Raw genomic sequence first — 23,242 nt, 5'->3', positions numbered from 1 at the left:
TCCAGAAGTATTCTCGTAAATCTCTTCTGCATCCCCTCCAGCTTGACAATGCCTTTCCTATAACGGTGACCAAAACTGTACACCATATTCCAGATGGGGTCTCACCAGGGACTTAAATAACTGCAGCATTGTCCCTATGCCTAAACTCAGTACCCTGACTGATGTGTTACCAAGTGTGAAATTTAGCAAAGTGCAGCACACAAAATGCTGGAGGAACTCAGCAACTCAGGCAGCACCATGGAGGGGAATACGCAGTCGACGTTTCACGCTGAGACCATTCATGAGGATTTAGCATAATATCTGGGACAAGGACTTCTGTAAAAGCTGCAAAGCAACTATTTTTGCTGGTCTTCTGTTTCATGTCAAGACATCCCGATCAAAGCAAAAGGTACATTTTCTGCTAAGAATTCTCCAAGAGGACCACACCTTGTTGTGGTTTGGAGGCTTGTGTGCCTCAAAGACCTGGAAAGCCATGTTGGCTGGAGTCAAGGCCTTGGAACTTTGCCACTTGGCAGGGTCCCCCACGCAAAACAGGTCAAAAGGGTAGAGGACAGACTAAGAGGGGTCCACTGGCCCTCCAGGTTCAGGGTTCAGCTATGGACTAACAAACCCTGGCTGGTAAAACAAAATTGTTACAGAAACAGCAATGAAGAATTCTTTTACATCCGAGTGCAATGGTATTCCTGAGTCTCCACCTGGGAGTTGCATGACTGACAGGAGTAAAAACCGAGAGGAAGTTAACTGACATGATGAAGGAAGCCCTGATAACCACTAGTTATGGAGGACCTTCAATGCTCTCCGAAACACCAATGGCATAATGAGAAGGAAGCCTGCTGAGAATACACAAATCTCTCAACCTATTTTGTTTCTTGAAAGTAAAAAAAAATACACCAATCTGTATCTAAAGGTTATATTTTTAAAATTGCTGATAACTTATTGCTAAATCAGTATTGCCAAAGCTCCACATGGGCCTAATCATTGACTTTAAATAGAGGGCATTGCATTAGCACCTTAGCTCTGCCAAGCAAGTAATGTGGCTACTAACAGTTACTGTGATAAATACAGGGAGCATAAACACATATCCCATATGCAGACCTCTCTGACTTGGAAATACAATCATTACTCCACCATTACAAAGTCAAAATCATGGAATTCTACCCTAGATTACTGTGGAAGTACCTTCACCACAGGAGTTTAGTTTTTCAAGGCAGCAACACCGAAGAAATAATTGGTAGTTGGTAAACACAGACTTTGTCAGTGGCAGTCGGATTTCTTATAGGAATAATAAAAAAAACAGTGGCACTTCAATAACGTCACAACTTGTTTTTGTAGGATAAAGCAACTGTGCCTGTTTGGTCCCTTGCAAATGCAAAACACAATTTCACCCAGATTGGCACACGGTAAACAAAGACTCGAAGTTCTGTGGAATTTTCGAGAAAGTAATTTCTCATCTAAAACATTGTGTTTATGAGCAGGCTATTGTCATGAAAACTTTCCATAAACACAGTTTCGAGAATGTTTGACGACTTACCAGCTGCTCCCTTGGCACACCTTCCTCCCTCGCTGGAGGCGACTCTGACTGCAAACAGAATAAATATTAGGTTAGAGCATCATCTGCAGGATGGCCTGTAAACTGAACTACATCATCCTGATTGACATGTTACAGTTAGGAACATAATTCTGTGAAGGCTGGACGAAGTACTTGGTAGAAAATTAGAAGTATTATTGGAGCAGGAAACCTGCCTCTAGAATCTAGACAATGAGTCTACCCCATTTCCCTTAGTTTTACCATTTTCTTTCCTTTCAACAGTAGAGGCATCTTCTGTTACATTGACAACTATCTGTCAGGTTCTATTAACTTTTGCTAATAACTTGGTAATGAATCAGCCAGCACTGAGGACATCTTCAAAAGACAATGCCTCTAAAAGGCAACATCTATCATTAAGGACCCCCCTCACCGAGGACATGCTCTCTTCTCATTGCTACCATCAAGGAGGAAGTATAGGAGCCAGAAAACACACACTCAACAATTCAGGAACAGCTTCTTCCCCTCTACCATCAGATTTCTGAATGGACAATGAATCATGTACACTACCTCATTCTTTTTTCCTTTTTTTGCACTATTATTTAATTACATTTTATATATATATTTCTAATTATAATAAGGTTTTAAATTATGTACTGCTGCTACATACCAATACATTTCACGACATATGCCATTGATATTAAACCTGATTCCGATTCAGGTAGGAAAGTTCTCTTCCATTTTTCTGCAAAAAAAAACTTTAATTCTCCACTTAAGACAACACAGTGTCAGAAAATATAGCAAAGGAAAATTTGTTTCAGATTTGCACCTCACCACTACTCTGCCATAGCATATGCCCGAACCACCTGGGACAATTTAAACTCCACACCAAGGCTCATTATCTTTTCACTTCCTGTGGCTACTAACTGCAGTAGTAAATGGGGAATAAGCATTCTTGTACATGGTCCAGTGACATCACCAAAGTATGAGCCAAATACAAGTGAGAACTCATCTCTACATTACCCAGACGCAGTGAGAATAAACACGTTAGGTTTCAACATTTTGATACCAAACGAGGATTAATTCTACTTTAATGGTAATTCCAAGAGGCTTCCCATTATTTATTTTAAGCAGAATTTCATGTCTAAATAAGGAAATGAAGAGTTGCTAGGAAAACCATAGCCTGCCTATTTTCTTCTGCCTTTTAGTGTTTATCTAATCTAAGACCAAGAAAGAAAGTGAAAGGACCTTGGAAGAGGGTATGGTTACACTTTTAAATCCAGTGGCACCAACAACCTGTGTGAGTAAGTAGGAGTCTAATGAAGCATGCAACTTTCTCCAAACTGCCCATGCACTGGGCCTTAATGGGAATTTGCAATGTCTAACGCAGTTGCACAAAACAATGTACCAACTCCTGTGGGTTTTATTGCTTTTGACCTTGAAGTTAAAGTGATTTCATCAATATCAAAGACATTCAAAAGCTGCTCAATTTTAAATTGTGGTTACAGTGTTTGAAACGTCACTTTTTAAAGCTAATTGTGTAATTACTCTGTCACAATAACTTTATATTTCGTTATCAAATGGACAAACTGAAAGATTGAAGGATATGCTCAAAGTTTCCTTATGGAACTATAACATCACCACTGGCTCCTGGGAACCTCTGGCCAATGAACATTAAAGTGGCAAGGGGGTATTTAAGGATGGTATTAAACAGTTACTACCCTACAACCATCAGGCTCCTGAACCAATGTGGATAATTTCACTTACCTGAACTCTAAACTGATTCCACAATCTAGACTCACTTCCAAGGACTCAACAAATTCATGTTCTTGGTATTATTTATTTTTAATTTTGGTTTCCACATTGGCTACTTGTCGGTCTTTATCTATGTATAGTTTTTTCATAAATTCTGTTGTATTTCTTTATTTTCCTGAATATGCCCACAAGAAAATGAATCTCCAGGTAGTTTATGGTAACATAGGCATACTTTGACTTTGGCATTGAGACCATTCATTGGTTGTGGAAGCCCCGTGCAAGTGTCAGAAACAGAGCACCATTTCAGAAGCTACTTGCCTCTTCAGCCACCTACTACCCCACCTGTGGAAGAGCCTGTTTCCCTCATTGACACTTAGTAACTCAGAAAACCAGAGTGGAAACAAGTTATCCTCGTCCTTGAGAGACTGCCTACTGTTCAAGAAGAAAGAAATGCTTTTAAAAGGCATTGCCTCAAAAAAGCAGCATCCGTCATTAAGAACCCCCATCACCCAGGACCTGTTCTCTTCTTATTACTACCAGACAGAAGGTACAAGAGCCTGAAGACACATACTCAACCTTTCAGGAACAGCTTCTTCCCCTCCACTATCAGATTTCTGAACGAAGAATAAACCAGCCATGAACACTACCTCATTATTTTTGCTTTCTTTTCGTGCTACTTATTTAAATTATTTTAATATGTGTTTCTTATTGTAATTTATAGTATTATGTATTGCACTGTAGTACTGCTGCAAAACAACAAATGTTTCAGCGATATTTCACTTGGTTCCGAGATGGCCAAATCCCTGTTACCAATTTGTCCAATTTAAAAAAAACTTAGCTGTGACATGACATTGAACAAACATTGGACTGCCCAAAAATGGCTCCAATGTGTCATTTGCAATGGAAGCTTTTGTTCACACCATGTCTATTTAACAATTTGAGAATCTACACAGACTTGGGTTGCTATGTAACCAAATAGAAACATTGCTCTAGTCTACTTCAAGGTAACCTATTTCAGAGCTCTACTATGACTCGTAAAATTTCAAATGGCACTATACTAAAAAAACACACACAAGTGTAATGAGGAATAAACATGTTACTCAAAGTGATAGATATTACAAAAGCAGCCATTTCACAATTCATATACATCTCCCTGAAAATCAAGCATCTGCCTCTTCAAGCACAAAAGAAATTGCAAATTCCTTGTTTTAAGAAGCTAGTCCTGAGAGGTCAGCCATGCCATGGATACATTCCTTGTCATTACTCCTTACTACAAAGGTATATCTTGAATTCTCAAGTTCACCAATAACAAGCAGAGGATAAGACAATCTACATCCAAGCACAAGGACCAAGTCTAAACTAAAATGACAACCATCAAAGCCACTCTAACTTGCTCTAAACCTCACCATCAACTGCTGTTCCTGAATCTAAGCTCGGCTCTGTGCTGCTGTGTTAAACTTTCAAAAACCCTCAAATACATTTGCATCGTGCCTTCAGGGTGCTTTCCCACTAACAAGGAATTTTTGAAATAGAAGGATAGCCAAAAGTCAGCATACGCACAGCAGGGACATACTGACAGATAGGACATCACCAACTGAAAAATTAGCTTTCCATAGGTTTGCTTGAAGTGCAAATGTTGTCCATAGGACCAGAACTTCTTCCATCAACAAAAAAAAAAGTACCACAGGATCTTCCATCAACTTTACAAGGAAGCAGGGTATACAGGCAGTCCACGAGTTACAAATGTCCGACTTACGAACAACTCGTACTTATGAACGGAGGAGGGAAAATGCCGTCCGCCAATTTAAGTGGAATCATGTTGCCAGTAACACTGTGTTGAGTGTGTAGCTTTGTACTTGGCTTGAATTTTTCTTAGCAAGATTCACTCTGACCCCCCTTTTCCAGTCAGCACCACCCGCACTTGTCCCATTTAACCTGGCTCAGTGCGGGTGGACTTCAGGACCCGGGGGAGCTCAGGACCCGCCGCCCATGGCTGCTGCTGAATCTGCAGTGTTTCTGTTCCATTGACAGAAAATAATCACGATTGAAAATAAAGTGGAAATAATAAAGCGATTGGAAAGAGGTGAAACGCCATCAGTCATTGGAAAAGCGTTAGGCTACAGTCGGTCAATGATCGGAACAACTTTAAAGGATAAAGTGAGAATAATGGAGCATGCAAAAGGTCCTGCCCCGATGAAAGCTACAATTATTACTAAGCAACGCAGTGGTTTAATTATTGAAATACATACGTTTCTTAAGTCTTTTATATGCATAGAAAGGTAAAATATATACTATATACTAAGACAAACCTTTGACTAACTGACGCCAAATAATACTGCATGTACCTGTTCCGACTTATGTACAAATTTGACTTAAAGACAGACTTAGAAACGGAATTTGTTCGTAACCCGGGGACTACCTGTACTATGCAAAGCTAATCAGCAAGGATGGCCAGGTGGGATCATTCCCTAATTCCTGTCCACCTCCATCCTGACAGATCCAAGATTTACCAGAAACAATAACCAAAAGGCAACATTCTGCAATTGTCAGGCAACATAGAATCTTTAAAAAGTACAGCACAGAAATAGGCCCTTCGGCCCATCTAGTCCATGCTGAAACCATTTTATCTGCCTACTTCCATCAACCTGCACCGGAACAATGGCCTTCCATCCCTACCATCCATGTACCTATCCAAATTTGCTTAAAGGTTGAAATCAAGCTGATATGCACCACTTGTGCTGGCAGCTCGTTCCACACTCTCACAACCCATTGAGCAAAGAAATCTGCCCTCATGCTCCCCTTAATCTTTTCACCTTTTACCCTTAACCCATGACTTCTGGTTGTAGTGCCACTCAGCCTCCATGGGGGGAAAAACCTGCTTACATCTACCCTATCTACACTCCTCATAATTTTGCATACTTCTATCAAATCTCCCCTCAATCTTCCAAATTCTAGGGAATAAAGTTCTAACCTATTCAATCTTTCCCGATAATTCAAGTCCTTCAGTCCCAGCAACATCCTTATAAATGTTCTCTGTACTCTTTCAATCTTATTTACATCTTTCCTGTAGGTAGGTGACCAAAACTGAAGAGAATACTCCAAATCAGCATCACCAATGTTTTATATAACTTCAACATAACATCCCAATTCCTGTTTTTTTTTAAAAACAACCCCATCCACCTGTGATGCCACTCTCAATGAATTATGGACCTGTATTCCCAGCTCCCTTTGTTCTACCACACTCTTCAATGCTCTATCGCTCACTGTGCAAGATCTAAGCTGGTTTCTCCTCCCAAAGTGCAACACCTTAACACCTCCATCAAATATCCTCTTCAATCTTCTATGTTCCAAGGAATAAAATCCTAACCTATTCAATCTTCCTTGTAAATTTTCTCAGTACTTTTTCAATCTTATTTACACCTCTCTAAACATGCAATGAGAATCTTAAAGGTTCACAACCAAAGCTTAAAATTTTTATTGCTTTTATTTGGAAGTAAATTCTGGTAGTAATTTAAATGTTCAAACTCCTGTAGAATTCAGAACTGACCACCAGCACTAGAATTGCTGGAATTGTGTGAGGGTGTCACCAACTCTCTGACAAAACTGAAAAAGTCAAAAATTCTAGATCCAGGTGTTATAAATAACATGGTCATTAACAAATTCAATCAGGTATTCAGAAGAAATTACCTAATCCAAAGTGTGATCAGAATCTGGAACTCATTTTCACCATGTGTACAAAGCTGTTTCTGGGTAACAAACAGGGTCTTTTTTTTAATGTAGACCATACGTTGATCTTGTCTCCATTGGAAAATATACAGAAATCACTCATTATGCTAACTATACCTCCACAGTATTGGAATTAATGATATCAAAAGCACATAGTGTATGACTTTAAAAAACAATGAGTAAAAGTGGAGAAAGAAAACTTGTTCTGTTGTCTGTTGGAAGAAACATACATACAGTAACCTGTAAAAGTATTCAACCCCCGACCCTTTGTTTATAAAAATGAGTATTACAACCAAGGATTTTGATCAATTTAAGTCAGAATTTTTATTTATGTATTCATCCCCTTTTGCTCACCACTTAGTTGAACCACCTCTCACAGCTATTACAGCCAGCAGTCTTTTTGAATATGTCCATTAGCTTTGCACAACATGATGGAACAAGGTTTGCACATTTCTCCTTGCAAAATTGCTCAAGCTGTGCCAGGTTAGTTGGAGAGCGGCAATGGACAACAAACTTGAGGTCCTGCCAGCGGCGTTCGATCGACTCTGACTGGTCCACTCAAGGACATCTTTTTTCTTCATTTGAAGCCGGTCCATGGTTACTCTAGCAGTGTACTTTGGGTCCTTGTGCTGCTGAAAGACAAACTTTCTCCCCAGTTTAAGCTTTCTGGCAGAGCCTAGCAGGTTTTTATCCAAGATCTCTCTGTATTTACCAGCATTCATCTTCGCATTAAAACTGACCAGATTGCCTGTCCCTGCTGCTGAAAAGCATCCCTATAGCATGACGCTACCTTCAGCATACTTTACAGTAGGGATGGTGTTATCTCACTGCTGCACAGTATTAGATTTAAGCCATACGGATTGCTTAGTGTTGCAGCCAAAAGGTTCCACTTTAGTCTCATCCGTTCACAAGACTTTGTTACACATCTTAACAGCATCTTCTTAGTGATACTTTGCAAAGTCTAAGGGCAGTGATATGCTTTAAATCCAGGGCTTCTTCCTTGCCACTCTTCCATAAATACCCTTTTTGTACAACACTTCAGAGACTGTGGAGCCATTAGCTTCATCTCCAGTTACAGCTACTGACTTCTGCAGCTCACTCAGAGTGACTGTTGGCATCACGGTAGCCTCTCTTACAAGTGCCATTCTTCTCCGGTGACTGAGTTTAGAGGGGCAGCCTGACCTAGGCAGTATGCCAATGGTTTCATATTTTTTCCACTTTTTTACGATGGACTATACTGAGCTCAAAAATTCCTACTTCAATATATTTTAAGTGTAGAAGATGAGACAGTAAAGTGTGAAAATATAGGTAGTTGTGGGGGCTGAATACTTTTTCAAGGCACTGTATGTTGGATCTCATGGGAACTCGGTACAGCATAGAGGTGACCGTCAGTTGTTCATAACCCAGAGACCAACTGCCTACAGTTAAGTCAGGGAGTCCAGATGCTCTTGATGGGAAGTGGGATGGGAACATGAGGTAGAAAGGAATTGAAGGAACTGCTAATTGTGTTGAAATTAAGTTGTGAGCTGGGGCTCACGTATAGTATTGACTACAGCATGGACTAGTCAGACCAAATGGCCCGCTTCTGTGCTTGTAACATGAGGTGACAGTGCTGTAGGTGGATTCACAGAAACAACTTTACTCAAAAAAAAACACACAACAGGAGACTAAAGTTTACTGAAAAATAAATCAAACAGTCCCCTCAGGTGTTACACTCACAGGTGTTTTGTTTTTTCCTCAAGTCCGTCGTGTATGTGTGTTTACACCACACATGTAGGCTGATTGCTCCCTCAGAACTCCCCAGCTACAACATTTAATAGACAGGGAAAAGTCACCCTTAGCCACAGGGGACTGCTACAGTATGTTGAGGTGACGTGGCAGTTAGCAGTTAGCAGACTCTGATCAGAGACTGTTGCACACCATGCAACAAAAGAAAACAGTCAAAATTTCCAGTGTTTATAACAGAAATCCTCAAAGCTTTAATTATAACTGGAACCAAAAGAGAGAAATCTCCCATTACTTATGCTTGCATGTGAACAATGAAACGACAATTGGCACCATCCATAAATGTAAATTTCAGAACAAAGTGGGGATGACATCTTGATGAAGGGTCTCGGCATGAAACATTTACCCTTGTCCATAGATGCTGCCTGGCCTGCTGAGTTCCTCCAGCACTTTGTGTCTGTTTCTAAGTGGGATGCTGGAAAGGTTAGTGGCAGCAATGCTTTACCACTGACACTGATTGAAATAACTGTACAGAAATTCTTGGGTAATAAGTGCTCTGCAAAATGGAGTTTCACAATACACCAAAAAAAGTGTAGGAAGCAAACAAGGTTGCAATATATCAAGCGAAAGTGGTGAGAGCCAATGCAGTTCAGGGGCATGAATGGGTTACTTGACTTCAATCGCAGGTGGTTTATCTGTCATAATTCCAGGTATTCCGATGTGTATTGTTTGTGCCACGTATTCAAACTTCCTTTGTACAAACACAAGGAAGCCTCCTTTATCATTTGACAGCGTGCTGACACAATGCTAATAAGAGGTTTAATTGAATACAGTGAAGAATGTATTTAATAAGAATGATGCATATTCTTTACCTTCCAAAGGAGGCCATTATGCGTAAATAATTTACTCAAAGAAACAATGGAAAACGTTGCTGAATCAGGTTGTTCTGTTGAAAAGCTTTATTGTTTCGACCAATAGTACGTGGCCCATGTAAATCCAATCTGACTTGGACTTCAGGGCCAAATAATTACTGAAATTAAGTTAAAAACCAATGTATGGATTTGCTCTGGACCAGTATTTTACACTCAGTGGCCACTTTATTAGATACAGGAGTAGAACCAGGTGTGGTCTTCAATGTTTGATATGTTGTGCGTTCAAAAATGCTCTTCTGCACACCATTGCCAATTTGAACTACTGTTGCCTTCCTGTCAGCTTGGAACAGTCTAGCCATTCTCCTCTGACAACTCTCATTATCAAGGCTTTTTTACCCACAGAATTGCCGCTCACTGGATGTTTTTTGCTTTTTTGCATCATCCTCTGTAAACTCTAGAGACTGTTATGCGTGAAAATACCAGGAAATCAGCAATACTCAAACCACCCCATCTAGCACCAACAATCATTCCACAGTCAAAATCATTTGTATCATATTTCTTCCCCATTCTGATGTTTGATCTGAACAACAACCGAATCTTTTGACCATGCCTGCACACTTTTATACATTTAGTTGTCTGGTTTAAGATGGCATGGGTGAGAAACAGCATTGCCTTACTGGCAGCAAATTGCTCTATTATTCATGCTTCTTCTGGATAACGATCACTGTAGTCAATAGCCTGTAACTCCTCATTTGGAACTGGGTTTTATGTACTGCCATTTTTGCAGTGTGAACTGAAGTCTCAAAGGTACAGAATGGTTGTGGTGTGGCGATAGGGCCCCGGTCCAAGGTCCAAGATCAAGGAGCAAACCAATGTTTGGGCATTGCTGGAGCGGACAGTAGCTGATTTGAAGCTGCAGATCCAAGTCAAGGCTGTGGGACCTGGGCCCAAGAGCGAGGAACAAGCTCATGTTTGACTGACTTAAGTGCCGGGCCAGATTAGAAAGGTTGAGAACCGGCCAAATCGAGGAAGCAGGGCCCAGGCCCAAGAGCGTATCAAAGTGGCAGGGGCTAGTCCATGAGTGAGGAACAAGGCGATATTTGGCCGATTTTAGCACCAGGCCCGATTGAGGAGGTCAGGGTGTCGGGGCCAGAAACAAGGAATGGGCCAGTGCTGAGCTCACTGTTTGGCGAGGTTTGCTTGTCTTTGCGCTGAACTGAGGCTGTGGTCTGCAACTAATGAGCTCCTAGACCAGCTGCAGTGATGAACAGGTGTCATGGCTGTGAACTCACCTTCATGAACTCTAGTTCTGAATGTTATTTGCTTACTTCTTATTGTTTGCACCATTTGTACTCTTTTTGTTTTACACACATTGGGTGTTTGATTTTCTTTTTTAAAATATGGGTTATATTGGATGCCTCTTTTTTGTGGCTGCCAGTAAGGAGAAGAATGTCAAGGTTGTATATATAAACACGTTGGTAGTAAATGTAGTTTGAACATGATTGGCTAATCATTAGGTAATTAATTAATGCAAATATCTAAAATGGCCACTGAGCATATATCATTAGGCATTTGAGAAGACTTGTCAAGTCACCACAGAATCTGGCAAAGTTCCACAGATGTGAACATTCTATCTGAGTGTTGTATCACTGTCTGGGGCAGAGGAGCCTCTGCACAGGATCAAGCCAGCTCCATCGTGAGCATTAGCCTCCCCAGCATCAAAGACATTTTCAAGCGGCGATTCCTCAAAAAGGCAGCACCCATCATTAAGGAGATTGCTACCATCAGGGAGGAGATACAGGAGCCTGAAGACATACACCCAGTGTGTCAGGAACAGCTTTTTCCCCCACTGCCATCCGATTTCTGAATGGGCAATGAACTCATGAACAGTATCTTACTATTTTTGTTTTCTTTTTGCACTACTTATTTACACACACACACTATATATATATATATATATACATACATATATATACACACACACATACATATATATATAGTAATTTAGTTTTTTTTATGTATTACAATGTACTACTGCAAAAAATAAATTTCACAACATATGCCAGTGATAGTAAACCTGATTCATTATGATTATCTGAGAAGAGGTACAGTTGTCTGAAGCATACACTCAACATTTTAGGAACAGTTTTTCCCCCTCTATCAGAATTCCAAATGGACAATGAACTCATGAACACTACCACACTAGTTTTTCTTTCTTTTTGAACTATTTATTTAATTTGATTTGTTTCATATTTCTTATTATAATTTGTATTTTATGTATTGCACTGTACTGCTGCCATAAAACAATAAACTTCACAACATACATCAGCGATAATAAACCTGATTCTGAAGTAAAAGCATCACTGACTGAGGACGATGCACAAATCAACAAATACAGCGCTATGCCTGCTCACTACATCCATGTGCCTGCAGCCAGAAATAAGCTTTATAATGTGTCTAATTCTGACTTTGGTGGGGACCAATTCCAGGTAAAAACCACACAGAGTTAATTGCCCATTGCTCCAGGGTAAAATCGCAATCACTGCAACCAGCAGCCATTCCAGGGCAAAGGGCGCCACCTACAGGGCAGGAGGAGAAAAAGGGGAAAGAAAACAGATGAGAAGGTACCTTATGGAAATAGTTTCCATAAAAATTAGATGTCAAGAGTTCAGGCCTTCAAATTGTTGTTAGGGTGAAGGGGAAAGCTGGCAGGTTTTGAGAAACTCTGACGAGAGATATTGAGGCTTCGGTTAGGCTAAAGAGGAAGGCATACACACTAAGCATAAGCAATTAGGAATTAGTGAATCTCTCGACGACTTACAAAACTGTAGAAGTACTTTTAAGAGAGAAGTTAGGTGGTTACAAGGAGGATATGAGGAAGATCTAGCAGGCAAGGCCAGGCAAAATTCCAAGAGGTTCTTTAGGGCAGGGGCCCCGAACCTTTTTGCACCGCGGACCGGTTTAATATTAACAATATTCTTGCGGACCAGCCGACATGGGGGTGGGGGTTGGTGTTCAAGTTCAACAGTGTGTGACAGAGAATGAGGAAAGGTGCAGCTGACTCATATCATTTCCTCGCGGCCCAGTAGCACATGCTTTGTGGCCCAGTGGTTGGGTATAGATAGAGTAAATGCAAGCAGGCTTTTTCCACTGGGGTTGGGTGAGACTATGACTAGAGGTCATGGGCTAAGGGCGAAAGGTGAAATGTTTAAGGGGAACTTCTTCACTCAGAGGGTGGTGAAAGTGTAGAACGAGCTGCTAGGATAATATTTCAATTTCGACGTTCAAGACAAGTTTGGATAGGTACATGGATGGAAAGGGTATGGAGGGTTATGGTCCAGGTGTAAATTGATGGAACTAGGCAATTTAAATGGTTCGGCATAGACTGGATGGGCCAAAGGTCCTGTTTCTGCTGTAGTTTTCTATGACTCAACTGGAGGGCCATGTCTGGTAGTGTCCCACAGGGGTCAGTGCAGGGACTATTGTCATTTTTAGTTTATATAAACAAGGATATAAATGTAGAAGGCACTGTAAGTGTGTGGATGATATTAAAACAGGTGGTGCTATAGATATTGTAGAAGGTTATGAAACGTTACAAAGGGATCTAGATCAAGTAGGTATATAAATCATAAATCTGAATAAATATCACCAGCATTTGTTGTGAAATTTGTTTTGTACAGTACACTGCAATACATAGTAATAAAAACTAAATTACAATAAGTATACTGTATAGAAAAATAAATTAAATAGGTAGTGCAAAAAGAGAGGGAAAAGTACTGAATAAATGTTCATGGATTCATTGTCAATTCATAAATCTGATGGTGGAGGTGAAGAAGCTGTTGTGAAACGTTGAATGTCTCTCTTCAGGCTCTTGTACCTCCTCCCATAATGGTAGCAATGAGAAGAGCATGTCCACGTGAGCCGAGGACTGGTAAGTGGCATTCCATTCGGAAATGTGGGCGGCATTGTGTTATGGGCAGTTAGGCCAAGAGTATTGTGGAACAGAGAGACCTCGGAATCCAAGTACATAGTTTACTGAAAGCAGCATCAGTGGTAGGTGAAAAATGCCATTAGGCATACTGGCCTTTATCAATGACACCACTGAGTATAGGACTTGGGAAGGTATACTGCAGTTATATACAATGACGGTGAGGCTGCACTTGGGAGTGTTGTGCTCATTTTTGGTCACCCTGTCACAGGAAAGGTGTTGTAAACTAGAAAGGTTGCAGAAAGGATTTGCCAGAATATTGTCTGGACTTCCGAACCCAAGTTACAAGGAGGGGATGTGTAGACTAAGACTTTATTCCCGAGAACGTAGGAAACAGAGGTACACAAAAACATGAGGGGCATGGACAGGGTAAAAGCACTGTCTTTCTCCCCCAGAGAGAGGGTGTTTAAAAACAAGAGGGCACAGGCTTAAGGTCAGATGTGGGAGGTTTAAATAGGGTGGTACATATTTGGAATGAGCTGCCAGAAATAGTGCTGAAGTGGGCATATTAGCCACATTTAAAAGTAACCTAGATAAGTACATGGATCAGAAAATACTGAGAAGACTATGGGCCAAACGCAGGCAGGTGGAACCAGCTCATCATCAGGCAACACAGTCGGGCCGAAGATCCTGTAATTACATTAGAACTCCATGAAATCTTCATTTGCCTAAAGGTGTAGTTTGTAAGGATAGACTCAAATTGATGTCTGTTGTTGAAAAGGTCTTGATAAATTCAACAATCCCGTCAGTTTCAACTCTCCCATCTAATGAGCAATATCATATTATCACCAGCTTTTGCAATCAGAGAGAAAAAAAGTTAGGAGACTGAAAGATGACCAACTTTAAATCAGTTGTTGACAACTATTTGATTCTTCCAGTGCAATGAGATGGTGCAAACAAGGTATAGCATCACATATTTTCTTATAGAATCAATTTCACTGGAAATTGATACCCTGGAGTAGAGTAAAAACTGAACAAAAGTCCTGTTCATATACAAATGTTCATATCTGTCGGATGAGATTTAACCCAAGGATCCATCTGGATTCCTTAGGTGAGCAGGACACAGTAGCATTTCAAACAACAGGAGACTTATTCCCAGTACCCTGCTCAATATTTCTGACCCATTTATATGATAGAAATAGATCATCTAGTTATCTCTTAATGCTGCTTCTCCGAGCTCCGACTACCACATTTCTTACATATCAACAGCAAACACCTCAAAAATATTTGTTTGAAAAGCGCTCTGGACGTCCCAAAGGGACATGGAAGACGATATCATTTTGTTATTTAATTTATACACAGTACTGTGCAAAAGTTTTAGGCACGTGTATATAGCTGGTCTAAGACTTTTGCACAGTACCGTATTTGTCAACATGGAGCACAGAGCAAGTTTGGAAATCTGGCAGGAGCAAAGGATGTTAGGAATGGCGAGGGTGGAGTGCTGCGGAAGGGGTGTGGGACAGGTGGCAGAGAAGGTTTGCTGGGGTAGGAAGGTGGCACAGGTGCAGACACACCCAGCCCTGAGACATCAGGCTTGGTCATTTAAATTCAAACAATTGGTTTACTGATCATTATAGAATGTCTCTCTCCATTCCCCTTTTCCTAAACATGATTACCCCTCTCTTTGCCCCTTTCTAAATCTCAGTCCACAACAGAGACCCATATCAGAAACAGGTTTATCATCGCTCATGCACGTCACTATTTTTCTTGGCGGCAGTATTATAGTGCATACATAAAATTACTACAGTACTGTGCAAAGGTCTTAGGCTCCCTACCTATATACAGTGCCCATAAAAAGTATTCCCCCCCACCCCACCCCCAGAAGGTTTCATGCTCTATTGTTTTACAACATTGAACCACAGTGAATTTAATTTGGGTTTTTTGACAATGATCAACAGAAAACCTCTACAAAGTGATCTAAATTAATTACAAATATAAAACACAAAATAATTGATTGCATAAGTATTCACTCCCTTTAATATGACACACCAAATCATCACTGGTGCAGCCAATTGGATTTAGAAGTCACATAATTAGTTAAATGGAGATCACCGTGTGCAGTCAAGGTGTTTCTATTGATTGTAGTAAAATACGCCTATATCTGGAAGGTCCAACTGCTGGTGAGTCAGTATCTTGGCAAAAACTACACCATGAAGGCAAAAGAACACTCCAAGCACCTCAGTGAAAAGATTATTGAAAAGCACAAGTCAGGAGACGGATACAGGAAGATTTCCAAGCCACAAAATATCCCTTGGAGTACAGTTAAGTCAATCATCAAGAAATGCAAAGAATGTGACACAGCTGTGGATCTGCCTCAAAATACTGAGTGACTATGCAAGAAGGGGACTGGTGATGGAGGCCACCAAGAGACCTACGACAACTCTGGAGGAGTTACAAGCTTCAGTGGCTGAGATGGGAGACACTGCACATACAACAACTGCTGCCTAGGTGCTTCAGCAGTCGCAGTGTTATGGAACAGTGGCAAAGAGAAAGCCACTGATAAAAAAAAACTCATGAAATCTTGGCTAGAGTTACCCAGAAGGCATGTGGGAGTCTCTGAAATCAACCAGAAGATTCTATGGTCAGATGAAACCAAAATTGACCTTTTTGGCCATCAGACCAAACACCGCACATCAAAAGCACACCATACCTACCGTGAAGCATGGCTGCATTATGCTTTGGGGATGCTTTACTGCAGTAGGCTTGGAAGGCTTATGAAGGTAGAGAGTAAAATGAATGCACCAAAATACAGGGAAATCCTGGAGGAAAACCTGATACAGTCTTCAAGAGAACTGGGACTTGGGAGAAAATTTGTTTTCCAGCAAGACAATTACCCCAATCATAAAGTCAAAGTTACACAAGAATGGCTTAAAAACAAATTTAATGTCCTGGAGTGGTCAAGTCAGAGTCCAGACCTCCATCCAATTGAGAATTTGTGGCTGCACTTGAAAAGGGCTGTTCACTCACAATCCCCATACAATCTGACAGAGCTTGAGCAGTCTTGTAAAGAAGAATGGGGAAAAATTGCAGCGACCAGATACGCAAAGCTGATAGAGACCTATCCACACGACTCAAGGCTGTATTTACTGCCAAAGGTGTATCTACTAAATACTGACTAGAAGGGGGTGAGTGATTAGATAATCAAATATTGTGTTTTATATTTGTAATTAATTTTGATCACTTTGTAGAGATTCGTTTTCACTTTGACATGAGTCTTTTTCTGTTGATCAGTGTTCAAAAAAAGCCAAATTAAATCCACTGTGATTCAATGTTGTAAAATAATAAAACATGAAAAATTCCGGGGGGGAATACTTTTTATAGGCACTGTATATTGCGCCCAAGACACTCGCACAGGACAGTACATGTACTCAGTGTAATTTATAGTTATTTTATGTATTGTACTGCAATGCTGCCACAAAACAAATTTTATGACAAATGTCAGTGATACCAAATCTTGCCCCTCCCAACAGGACTCCATTAAGGAACACCAGGCAATTGTCTTCCACATCACCAACCTTACTGACTCTGGGGATCTCCCATCCACCACCACCAACCTCATAGTTCCCGCACCCCGCACCTCCTATTTCTACCTCCTACCCAAAGTCCATAAACCCGCTTGTCCAGGTAGACCCATTGTTTCAGCTTGTTCCTCCCCCACTGAACTCATATCTGCATACCTCAACTCTGTTTTATCCCTCCCCTCACCAACCTCTTAAACAATCTTTACCTTTCTAAGCCTTATCTAAACCTTTCTTCCTACATAGCCCTCCATGCGCCTATCCATGACTTCCTTCAAAGTCCCTAGTGTATCTGCCTCTACCACCACCCCTGGTAAGATATTCCACACACCCACCATTCTAGGTTTAAAAAAAATACCTCTGTACTTTCCTCCAATCACCTTATGCTGCCTCATATTAACTATTTCCTCCCAGGAAAAGTTTCTGAATACACACTCAAATTAGAAGCATTCCCTTTACTAGGGCATTGACTTTTGAAGGGCGACTTCTAATGTCATTAACGCCACTTCAGACTCAAAGGACCTGGATTTGTTTCAACAACTACATACACAAGTTCCAACGTTATGGTGGTGAGGAAGGCAAATGCCATGATAGCATACATTTCAAGAGGTCTAGAATACAAGAGCAAGAATGTGATGCTGAGGCTTTATGAGGCACTGGTGAGGCCTCACCTTGAGTATTGTGAACAGTTTTGGGCCTCATCTCAGAAAAGATGTGCTGGCATTGGAGAGGAGGAGGTTCACAAGGATGATTCCAGAGGAGGTTCACAAGGATGATTCCAGGAATGCATGATGGCTCTGGGTCTGCACTTGCTGGAATTCAGAAGGATGAGGGGGATCTCAATGAAACCTTTCAAATGTTGAAAGGCCTAAACAGAGTAGGTGTGGAAAGGATGTTTCCCATGGTGGGAGAGTCTAGGGCAAGAGGGCACAGCCTCAGGATAGAGGGGCACCCTTTCAAAACAGATGCAGAGAAATTTCTTTAGCCAAAGGGTGGTGAATTTGTGGAATTTGTTGCCACATGCAGCTGTGGAGGCCAGGTCATTGGGTGTATTTAAGGCAGAGATTGACAGGTTCTTGATTGGACAAGGCATCAAAGGTTATGGGGAGAAGGCAGGAACTGGGGTTCAGGAGGAGATAGAAAAAAGGATCTGCCATGATTGAATGGCAGAACAGACTCCATGGGCCAGATGGCCTAATTCTGCTCCTGGGTCTTATGGTTATTACTTTATTTTGCATTGGACTACAATATTCAGAAACATGATTTGCTTTCACTAGGTTCACTTCATTCTCCTTTTCTCAATTAAGTTGCAAGTATTTGGATCAAATTGGAGCAAACCCAAGATGGATTCTTGACCTCAGTCCACCTCATTGCACCTTATTGTTTACCTCCACTGCACCTTCTCTGTAGCTGTTACATTTTATTCCACATTTATATTATTTTACTGTGTTCTATCTCAATGCACTGTGTAATTTGTTTACATATTGATTATTTTTGTGTATTGAGAGACCTGATCTGTATGGACAGCGTACAAGAGAAGGGCAACAGTAGTGTAGCGGTTAGCATAACGCGATTACTGCACCAGCAACCCAGGATCAACTCCACCAACATCAGTGAGGTATTTGTACATTTTTTCCCGGGACCACATAGTTTTCCTCCAGGTCTTTGGCTTCTTCCCACATTCCAAACGACGTACAGGACAGTGGGTTAATTGGTCACATGGGTGTAATTGGACATCGCAGGCTCATTGGATCAAAGGGCCTGTTAGCATACTGTATCTCTAAATAAATAACAGATTTTCACTATATTTTGGTGCATGACAATAACATTCCAATTCCAAAAAAGTATTTTCAATGCCCTGTGTGTTACTTTTGAGGTTTCTGAAATTCTTATTAAGAATCTGAAACAAATTTCTAATGACAAAATTCCCTTGGTTGATAAATAAATATGAGTCAAGGACTGGCTGTGGTTTGGACCTTCCTACATGGGCAATGTTCATCAATACTAGAAGCATGACCACTCTTCACAACTGATCCATTGACTGAGAGATTTTGACACTTTCCGAGCACATCAAAGGCACAACAGACACACATTTGCTATTTATTCCAATCAACTGATCAAGCTTCTTTCCACAGGATACAGCTGAGAACTTCTACGTCAAGATTTGAAAAGGCAGAAGTGAATTGGATGAGCTGTGCCGAGTTGGATCACTTTGCTTATCAAGCACGTCAACCAACCAACACAGATGTGTTTTGCAGGAATTATTTTATTTTGGTTCCTCCTCCTATCACTCACCAAGCTGATGAATGCAATGAACTTGGTCATTGGCAGGGGCACGATTACCAGAACCATTCCAAACATCACTTATCTCCTGACCAGCAAATTTAAACAAAAGCCACATGACAGCATCCTGTGCCCTCAAGAACATCTCAACAAAATAAAGGAGTGTATTATCACTATTTTTGTGAAAAGATTTTTCTCTGCATTAGAGAATTGTGCGAGGGGTTGGACCACAGGTTATTCAAAAAGCATATGCAAAAACAGATAGATAAAAATCTGTTTGTAGACCCCCCCTGTAATGGTACGGGTCCATTGCATCAAAAAGGTTGGGAAGCCCTGGTCTAACCTGATAACAGCACAGTGAAGGGGAAGAGAGTTTGAAAAAGGATAGTTAGTGAAACAGTTTACAGCACCAGCTGTAAGATCAGGGTTCAATTTCAGCAGCTGTCTGCAAGGAGTTTGTATGTTCTCCCAGAGACCACGTGGGTTTCCCCCGTTTGCTCCATCTTCCTCCCACATTCCAAAGATGTATGGGTCAATAGATTAATTGGTCAATTGGGTGTAATTGGGCAGTGTGGGCTCATTGGGCTGGAAGGGCCTGTTACCATACTATATCTCTACGTTAAAAGGTAAAATAAATAAAATTAACAGAAGTGAAGAACAGGGAAGGTAAGGGTTACACTGATCTTAGAGTAGGTTAAAAGGTCGGCACAAATCATGACCCAAAGGGCCTGTACTGTGCTGTAATGTTTTATGAACCTCTAACCATGAACACATTCATGTATCTGAAAGCACAGAAGGTTCCCACAATGGTCTTTTCAGATCAATACTGAATGTGCTTGTCCGTATAATCATTGGTACCGTCCTCAAATTGCGATTTCACAGAAACTGTATATCCAGGCCTTCACACCAGTCACCCAAGCCGCCGAAGATCATCACCTTCCAGGGATTCCATCCTCCTCCCTGGCCAGTTCAACACCCACAACTATAACTTACTGAAGTTCATCCTACAAGCTCTGTAGCATTCTAACAATGATACTGCTACGGCATTGTAGGTGGAAGGCAGGAGACTCCGGGATCAATTAATAGATATGTGGAAGAGGTAACAGGATGGTACTGCAAGTACGAAACAGGACTGATGAGAATAGTACAGCCAGCAGACTCAAGCAAGATTCAAGATTGTTTCATGTCATTTCCAGTAGACAAGTGTAAAGGAGAATGAAATAATTGTTACTCCGGATCTGATGCAGCACAAACAAAAACAATAGGACAAAGAACACAATAATTAAAAACACAATGTAAATACACAAGGTAACTTAGATAATGGATTGATTTTATGTCCATAAAGTGACACTAGTTACAGGAGTGACTGTACATAAGGTGACTCTGACAGGAAATGATAAAGTAGTGGTGGAGAGGTGGATTAGTGAATAAGCTGAACAGCTTCATATGTTGTTAGACAATTTGAGCACATGAAGCTACAAGAAAATGAGAAATGAAGGTACCGATTGGCAGAGAACCAATCACATTCTAAAAGAGATCATTTGAGTGTTTCACTCACTGTTAGCAAACCTTTCCGCTTCACATGTCAACAAGTCCATCTCAAGCAGTTTCTGGTTTTGAAAGTTTGTTGCATTCATGGTTTTTACAGGAATCTGACAAGGATGTAAAATACCATATTTCTCTGCCAGTTTTCACCCAGAATTTGGATGTATCCACCTGTTATGTCAGCATGTCACAAAAATACACTGACTACTGTGACGCATCACAAAAACAGGAGATTCTGCAGATGCTGGAAATCCAGAACAACACAGAATGCTGAAGGAACTCAGCAGATCAGGCAAAATCTATGGAGAGGAATAATAAACAGTCAATGTTTCAGGTTGAGACCCTTCATCTCTCCTAATGAACGGTCTCCCTCAATTCTTAACTGTTTACTTCCTTCCACAGATGCTACCTGACCTGCTGGAGTTCCTCCAGCATTTTATGTTTGTTGCTGACTGCAGTGGACTTTTATCCACAAAGATATAACACCTGGAGTGATTTCAGTGATTTTGTCAAAATGATACAGTCTGAAAACTATTTCTCTCTATTTATCTTCTTTAGTTCTTTTTTAAGAGAATGATTCACAAGAGCACAATAAGCTGAAAAACTGCCGTGATATGGCATTCAATGGGCAATATAGTGAAGTCCAAATGTTTTCTGATGGACAGGTCACCTGCAAACTTTAATAGCTCTATCCTACAGTATAAAGCAAGGATTTCCAACCTGGGGTCTTGCTTAACGGTACTGGCCCACGGCATAAAAAATGTTAGGAACCCCTAGTCCAAAGAACTGTTAGCTACCAAAGGAAAAATAATTTCATCCTTACAGACTCCGTGGGGTATAATTGGCATCATTGATAGAGATGGGAATATTTTGGTTTAATATGTATTGTCTATTTGTAATGGAGTAATTGTGTTAGTCACTGTTTTGTATGACCTGTACAGCACCAAATTTGTAATAAGGAAAACTCTGTATTAAAAAAAGAATTTCAGGTTGTACATTGCATACATTCTCTGATATTAAATTGAACCATTGAACACACACAAAATACTGAAGACAGCAGCTATGGAGAGGAATAAACAGTCAACGTTTTGTGCCAAGACTCTTCATCAGAACCAAAACGTCGACTGTTTATTCCCCTCCAAAGATGCTACCCAATCTGCTGAGTGCCTCCAGCATTTTGTGTGTGTTGTTCTGGATTTCCAGCATCTGCAGGATCTAATGTGTTTTTTTAATATAAATTCACGCAGTACAGAAAGGATATTCTGGCAAGTTTTCAAACATCAAAAATACATAACATATAGCACAGGGGTAGGCAACCTACAGCCCGCAGGCCAGATCTGGCCCGCAAAGGTATTTTGATCGGCAAATACTAGGACACTATGCTTATCCGGCCTGCGAGCGATTTTTCCTTATTCTGAGTGTTTCACCCGACCACACTGATGAACGTGCATGGCATCTTGTTACACTGGCCCCAGGTTCCGTTTTGTTCCAAACCAAACACTGGTATATACGAATGACGGGAAGGCAGACTACCTTATTAATATGTATTAGATGCTCTCCATGCACGCGCAGGTTTTCAGATGGGATCGTTCAAGTTTGTAAACAGAAACAGCATCACTGTGTTTTAACAAGAAATCCACGCTAAATATCCAGATATTTACATGTGCTACGATACTTGTTGAATAACTCACGCTTCGAAATAAACTCAAAGAAAAAAATTCCAATGGCAATGAATTCAAAACGCAGGAAGGTAGACGCTGAGTGCCGAAAAAGCAGTGAAAATGAAGGAAATACTCGTGCCAGCTACTAAGTCTCAAAACATATTGATGAAGCCGTTTACAAATGGACAGCTTGTCAAAGAATGTTTACTGGCATATTGTTTGTTCTGAAAAGAAATCTTCATTTGCATCTATCAGCTTGTCATCAAGAACGATCACACGGCAGAGTTGAAGAAATGTTAGCAGATGTTAAAAGTTGCTTAAGGGATGCCTGCAACAAATTGCATTTTTTTCCAATTGCGCCTGATGACAGTACAGACTTGAGAGACACTGCTCAATTTGCAGTGTTTGTGCAAGGAGTAACCTCAACTTTTCACATTTTTGAAGAGTTTATTCAATTAATTCCTATGAAGGACACGGTTACTGGAGCAGACATTCTTGAAGCCTTGCTGAAAATGATGTCAGAAGTGAAACTTCATGTGTCGAAGCTAATTGGCATCACAACTGATGGGGCACCAGCAATGGTGGGACAGAAAAACAAAACTGAGTTCTTTGATTACTAATTGGCATCCTTGGTTAAGCACAAA

The 23,242-nt window shown here is 40.7% G+C and overlaps 1 protein-coding gene across 4 annotated transcripts in view; it reads right to left on the bottom strand.

The window, feature by feature from the left end:
* The window catches only part of pex14 (peroxisomal biogenesis factor 14), a 349,841-nt gene that overhangs the window by 298,997 nt on the left and 27,602 nt on the right, over positions 1-23,242 (bottom strand). For all 4 annotated transcript variants that reach the window (XM_063033388.1, XM_063033385.1, XM_063033386.1 and 1 more), the window contains one exon: positions 1,532-1,579. In XM_063033388.1, coding sequence (XP_062889458.1) covers positions 1,532-1,579 — 48 coding nt within the window. The remainder of the gene's footprint in view (positions 1-1,531; positions 1,580-23,242) is intronic.

This window comes from Mobula hypostoma, chromosome 25 (genome assembly GCF_963921235.1).
Source record: "Mobula hypostoma chromosome 25, sMobHyp1.1, whole genome shotgun sequence".
In the NCBI taxonomy this organism is placed as follows: domain Eukaryota; kingdom Metazoa; phylum Chordata; class Chondrichthyes; order Myliobatiformes; family Myliobatidae; genus Mobula; species Mobula hypostoma.
Note: the sequence above shows the minus strand (reverse complement) of the source record. Positions and strands in the feature narration are given on the sequence as shown.